This window comes from Microcaecilia unicolor, chromosome 6, assembly GCF_901765095.1.
Source record: "Microcaecilia unicolor chromosome 6, aMicUni1.1, whole genome shotgun sequence".
NCBI classification, from domain to species: domain Eukaryota; kingdom Metazoa; phylum Chordata; class Amphibia; order Gymnophiona; family Siphonopidae; genus Microcaecilia; species Microcaecilia unicolor.
The window spans coordinates 111502261-111508260 of NC_044036.1; the positions used below are offsets into that span (position 1 = coordinate 111502261).

A 6000-nucleotide genomic window follows, 5' to 3' on the forward strand; every position below is an offset into this window, starting at 1 on the left:
CGGCAACCCTGGGGGGGGAGCGATGGCGACGGCGGTTCCCTCACTCGCAGGTGCGCAGGTTCCCTCTCTGTCACGCCCCCGTCATCACGTATTGACACGGGGGTGGGACAGAGAGGATCTCTACTGCGCATTTGCGAGTGAGTACGCCTCTTGCCATTTATATGTTTGATGAGTGGCGTGAGAGCGACTGTATACAAAGCACGAGTCTGCAGTGTCACCAGTAGGCACAAAGTGCAAGTGCCATTAGTACTTCTCCATTGTTTTCATTCTAGCAGTTGGGTAATATGAGTTTCCTACTAACTTACTGAACTGTATTTAAAACCAAAATTACAAAATACTGTATATTAAAAGTGGTATAAGCTGAAAAGCAAATGGTTATGTCTCTGAAAAGCAAAATACCTATATTACATTACATTATTATAATCTCATATCAGACCATTTGCTAATATTACATAGCAACACAGTAAATGTTGACAGATAAAGACCTGCACAGTCCATCCAATCTGCTCAACAAGGTGGCCAGTGTTGAATTTGGCACTCTGCACAGGTTCCACTTCTTTATGATTTAACACTGGTATAATTAATCTTTGTCTCTCCTTGCCAATTTTGGCAAAACACAAATACAGTCTAATTTCCAAAACTACTTTTTTCACATATGCTTATTTGAGAGAGAGAAATTTCAAATTTCATATCAGGTTTTAGACAGATTTCCAAGCTATCACTACAGCAATATCATTTAAACATTACAGCAGCACATTAACAACGACCTGTGTAATGCAGGTGCATCAGGGACTAGGGGTTCACTTCCCATCAAAGATTAATTTCATTTTGCATCAAAGTTTAGAATTAGTATGAGTTTAAGAAAAGGAGGAGTTATTTCAGGCCACCTTTTATAAGATCTATATACCATGATAATTCCAAAGCAGGTGGACAAAGTGATCTGATCTTTAATTTGTGTGTCTTATCTATTAGAAAGAAATTACATTTGAGAGTTGCTCAGTGCTAATGTAATGAAGTGTTTTATTTACTGTCTCTCTGTAAATGAGAGCTGACAGAGAAAGGAATTTTTTTTACATGCCTGCTGTAGCAGATCAATTGTCATTTCTCAGAACACAGAAGCAGCATATTCTGGACACAGGTAAAAGATGTGCTCTGTAGAACATGTTTACAAATTTTATTATTGCCTACCTCCTGTAGAGATTAATTTTTCCCTTAGAGATACTAAGGACCACTTTGTTCCTCATGCTCCTCACGATAACCATATTAACAAAGTAGAATATATAAAAACAATTATGCATGATATTATCCTGGGATTGGAAGGCACATTTTATGATTTTCATTCCCTTGCATTAATGTGGATCTCCCAGTGATTTTAACACCTCAAACTTCCGAGACAGAGATGAACTAAATCCACAATCTCACACTGTAGCAGTAACGTTGTGTGCCTTACTGAGTAAACCAACATACAAAGCCTTGCAATAATCCAACTGTGTAGGAACCAACCTATAAGACCTTAGTCTTTTTGCCAGTTAAGACAAGTGTACTCACACACAATTCAGCTGGATACTTCACTGCCTCAGGTACAGACAGACCTCGGGGACCCTGAAAACTACTTACTGTACCTGTATGTAACACCTCAAACTTCCGAGACAGGGATGAACTAAATCCACAATCTCACACTGTAGCAGTAACGTTGTGTGCCTTACTGAGTAAGCCAACATACAAAGCCTTGCAATAATCCAACTATGTAGCAACCAACCTATAAGACCTTAGTCTTTTTGCCAGTTAAGACAAGTGTACTCACACACAATTCAGCTGGATATCGATGCCAAAAATTCATTTAGCTATTATTTCACATGCAACCTTTACCAGACAGACAACAAGCTGGGCTTCATTGGCATACACGTAGCCTGTGATCCCAAAAGACCGAATGATCATAGCCAACAAACACAAAAGATATTAATTAAAACTAAGAGCAATAGTGTACTGTAGTGAGTATGCCTGGGCTCAGATGTCACACAATTCATGAAAACTATGTTTGTCTGTTAGATAACCACAATCCAGTTTGAAGCATGACCAAGCAACTGCATGAAAGAACATCTTGTGCAGAATGATGTGCTTAACTAGACTGATTTATCAAGCACATGTAATCCCATAACCCATAGTATTCAGCAATGAGATTAAAACAGTCTGCGCTACACCCTGTGTGAAAACCAGACTGGCAGAGATCAAGGCTTGAGGTACCTTCCAAAAATTAAATATATAATTATGAGTATATTTGCAATCAGCTACGAAGGATGTAAATGCATGCTACCCCTCTTTATAAGCACTCAACTTCTAAATAATCTAAGAATTTGAAAGCCACCACTACAATAGCCCTTATGGGTGAACGGGCACCTATATGTGGGTACAGCAGGGTTTTGGTGACTGAGAGGGGTCACAGTTTACACCACAAGTGTGACAGGTAGAGGGAGATGGGGCCATGAGTCCCCCACACCGACCACTACACTACTCCAGGGACCTGCATGCTGCACTAACAGACCTAACATTCGAGGCTGTCATAGAGGCGGTAAGTCATATTTCTAATCACATTTTTTTTTTGGGGGGGGGGGGGGGAGGTCAGTGACCACTTGGGAGGGGTATTGAGGGGTCACCCCTGATTCCCTCCAGTGGTCAACTGGTCATTTAGGGCACCTTTTTGTGCCTTATGGTAACCCCCAATTCCCTCCAATGCTCTTCTGGTCATTTAGGGCACCTTTCGGTGCCTTATTCGTTATAAAAGCAGGTCTATCTCAAAACATCTTAGCTTAAGTCCTGGACGGTTTTGTTTTATTCCATTATGGCTGAAAAATGTCCAAATCTCTGCAACAACCAAATCCTGCCCTTACCACGCCCCCTTGAGATTTGGATGCACTGCAGAAGAACAGCATAGAAAAACGTTTCAAAAATACTGATTTGGACGTTTTTGTGAGGGAAAAAACATCCAAATGCTGCTTTATGCCACTTTTTAGATGTTTTTCTCTTTTGAAAATGAGCCCCACAGTAACATATATAACTTTGTAAGTCTATGTGCTTTGAAAATAAGCTTCATAATTTAATTTTTTAGAAGAAATTAAATCTACTGCCAAACGACAAATCCTGTCCTACAGAAAACCTAGGCCAATGAAGAACTAAAAAAACTGATAAATCAGATCAAATCTTCCTTAGCTTTTACTCACAAGGCACAAAACTTAGGAGCTATAAACTCTCAAATAAAGTAAACTCAAATGAGCTAAAACCAGTGGACAGGAAAGGTTAAATATACATGCTAAACAGAAAGATGAATTAACAGCTATCCAAAGCTACACAGACCACATTGTAGGTCTACTGCGCAGTAAAAAGGGCACTACCACAGAATGTACCGAGGCATCCTCCAGTAGTTTGGCCATCAGCGTGTGCTATTTTTTGCTGCAGGAGGTGTGTCTGGGAGGCAGAGTAGGCATGCCTACACTAATCGGTTAGCGTGGGCACATTATCACAAGCTTCCCGATTAGCGCAGTAGGAGCATGGGAGCCCTTACCACCTTCTAAATAGGTGGCGGTAAGGGCCACACGCTAATGGGGAAATTAATGTGTGACCATTACAAAAAAAAATTAACAAAGCTATTTTATTGCCATGCTAGAAGTGGCAACAGTGCATGGAAAACTGAAGTGATGACAGCAGCACCAGCAACTTTTTAGCGCAGCTTAGTACAAAGACACCATTGTGAAATTTAACTTCTTTCAGACACAGCATTCTAAATTTAAGTTTTTAAGAATTTTTTTCCTACAATTCAATCTGGTCTACAGATGTGTTTTATAAGTCTAGATGACTTCATGAAACAAGAAAAACCAGTAGTAAAACTGGGCTAATTACATTCTCAGATTCAGAGGTCAGTTTCACGGGTTAATGCAGCATCACTACAGACTGTAAAAATCAGTCAGATGCCTAACTAGACAATATTGAAAAGTAGCTGATCTAACATCCACTATATACCAAGTCTGCCATTTTCAGTACTATAAAATGTAAACAAATACGAGTACTAATAGAGATTGTTGAAAGATAATGGAGGTGGGGGGAAGCATACCAGGCTTGTAGAAAGAACTGATGGAACTTTACACAGGGAAGAAAGGAAGGTATAAAACTGGAAATGCAGTTTAAGGAGAAGATCCAGAACCAGATGCACTAATGATTTCTTCTCGTTTTGTCTTTGAGGAGGAGGAGGAGGTAGTTTAGAACATAGAGACCACATGAAAATTAAAAATCAATGCTGTTTGCTGGGATACCAAGACCCACAGTGCAAAAAATTCATGGTAGTACATCTTATGGACTCTGCATGAGTGGAAAACATAGGAGAAGCCATACATTAAGGCACCATGATAAATCTAAATTATAGATGCAGCATGAAACTATCACAGCATACTTTTTTTTAAAGTAAATGTTCTAATTGAAAGAACTTCTTTTTTTAAACAAGGTGAAAAGGCATGCAACTAAGTGTGAATTACGGCTATATGTTGATATTTTGAAGAATAAAAAGAGTATTGCTCTTATAAAAACTTATTTCCAAAACCAAAGTAATCATTATGCATACTGTATGTTAACTGTACTCGTCTCTTCAAACTGATCAACACTGGACCCATTTAACAGTAGTCAAAACAGAACGCTGGAGGTACAGCTATGCAATCAGTTCCCAACTTAAAGTTATGCTCTTAATTATTTTACAAAGTTACACAGCACTTCGTTAATAGCACATAAAGACTTAACATTTACTTGCTGGTAAGCATTATCATCTCACTGCAATATTCTTCATTCAGGTCTGCTAAGGAACACTGGGAATGAAACACAAGATCTTAAACCGGGTCCTATAACATACATTTTTTTTAATTGTTAAATAACAATAACCTCCACAGATGGTTACTAGTCTAGGAATCTCACGAGCTCACTAGAGGAAAGAATCCACAGTTTTACATATAAAATGTGACTACTGATTCACAAGGCACTAGACTAGTATCACATCATCGGGGGAAAACAAATGGAAATTCCTCGAGCAGGACGGGACAAAGGAAAGCAGCCAAGAGCCTGGTTTGCACAGACCAATGCCGGCTTCTCGGTTCAAGAGGGCCCAGCCCTACGTGGCAGTGCAGCTGGCCGGCAAGCGCTTCCTTCGCGTCACTAAAGTACTTCCCCCGCCCAGCCTCACCTGTTACTGAGAATCCCGTACACCAGCTCCACGAAGGCAAAAGACAGGTTCAAGCAGAGGAAGAAAAACAAATTCCTGGACGTGGAATCCTTCAGGATAGCCCTGCAGAAAAATACAAGCAGAAAGGTCGATCCTCAAGAAGCAACACACCTTTGCACTGATATCCGAGTCTGACAGCGCACGGAATAGCCTCTGCAGGCGTACGCTAACGTAACCGGCTCGCGGCGAGCCCCTAACCCTCACGCTGGGGTGGTTGGAGATGACAGGCCACCCTCAGACAAGGGTCTTGAAGCAGAGTACGGTCCCGAGGCGTGCCGCAGCTCCCTCACCTGAACCAGCCCGACAACTTCCGCAGCAGGTTAAACCGGGGCGGCTTATACTCATCGTCCTTAATGGACAGAGGCAACATCTTTAGCACGAGCCCGAGACGCAGCGCAGCACCACCCGGTGCAATGCGGTTCCGACCCCCTCTCTCCCCCCGCCCCCCTCCAGTCTCGGAGTCCACCACTTCCGCCCGCCCTCCTTACTAGCCAATCGCGGATCAGAGTTACTTCCGCTAATGTGCGTACCTACGTATGTCCCAGTGTGCGTGTAATTAAGACCAAGATTGAGAACAGGGACGCATGACGTCAATAACTGAAGCCAATTTGGTTTATCTCCCTTTCCCTCTCCTATACGCAGCTGTCACCCATGTGTGTATGGATGCCTGTTCTGGTGTGTGCACATGATAATGTTTGAATAACTGTCCATACTTATGACTATGATTTCTGAATACATGGCAT

At 41.5% G+C, this 6000-nt stretch overlaps 1 protein-coding gene across 1 annotated transcript in view; it reads right to left on the reverse strand.

Annotated features, from left to right (window-relative positions):
* The window catches only part of SLC30A7 (solute carrier family 30 member 7), a 94042-nt gene extending 88350 nt beyond the window's left edge, over positions 1-5692 (reverse strand). Inside the window, exons 1-2 of the mRNA XM_030206892.1 lie at positions 5548-5692; positions 5219-5320 (exon numbers count right to left, since the gene is read on the reverse strand). Coding sequence (XP_030062752.1) covers positions 5219-5320; positions 5548-5627 — 182 coding nt within the window. The 5' untranslated portion in view covers positions 5628-5692. The remainder of the gene's footprint in view (positions 1-5218; positions 5321-5547) is intronic.
* Positions 5693-6000: the final 308 nt, after the last annotated feature.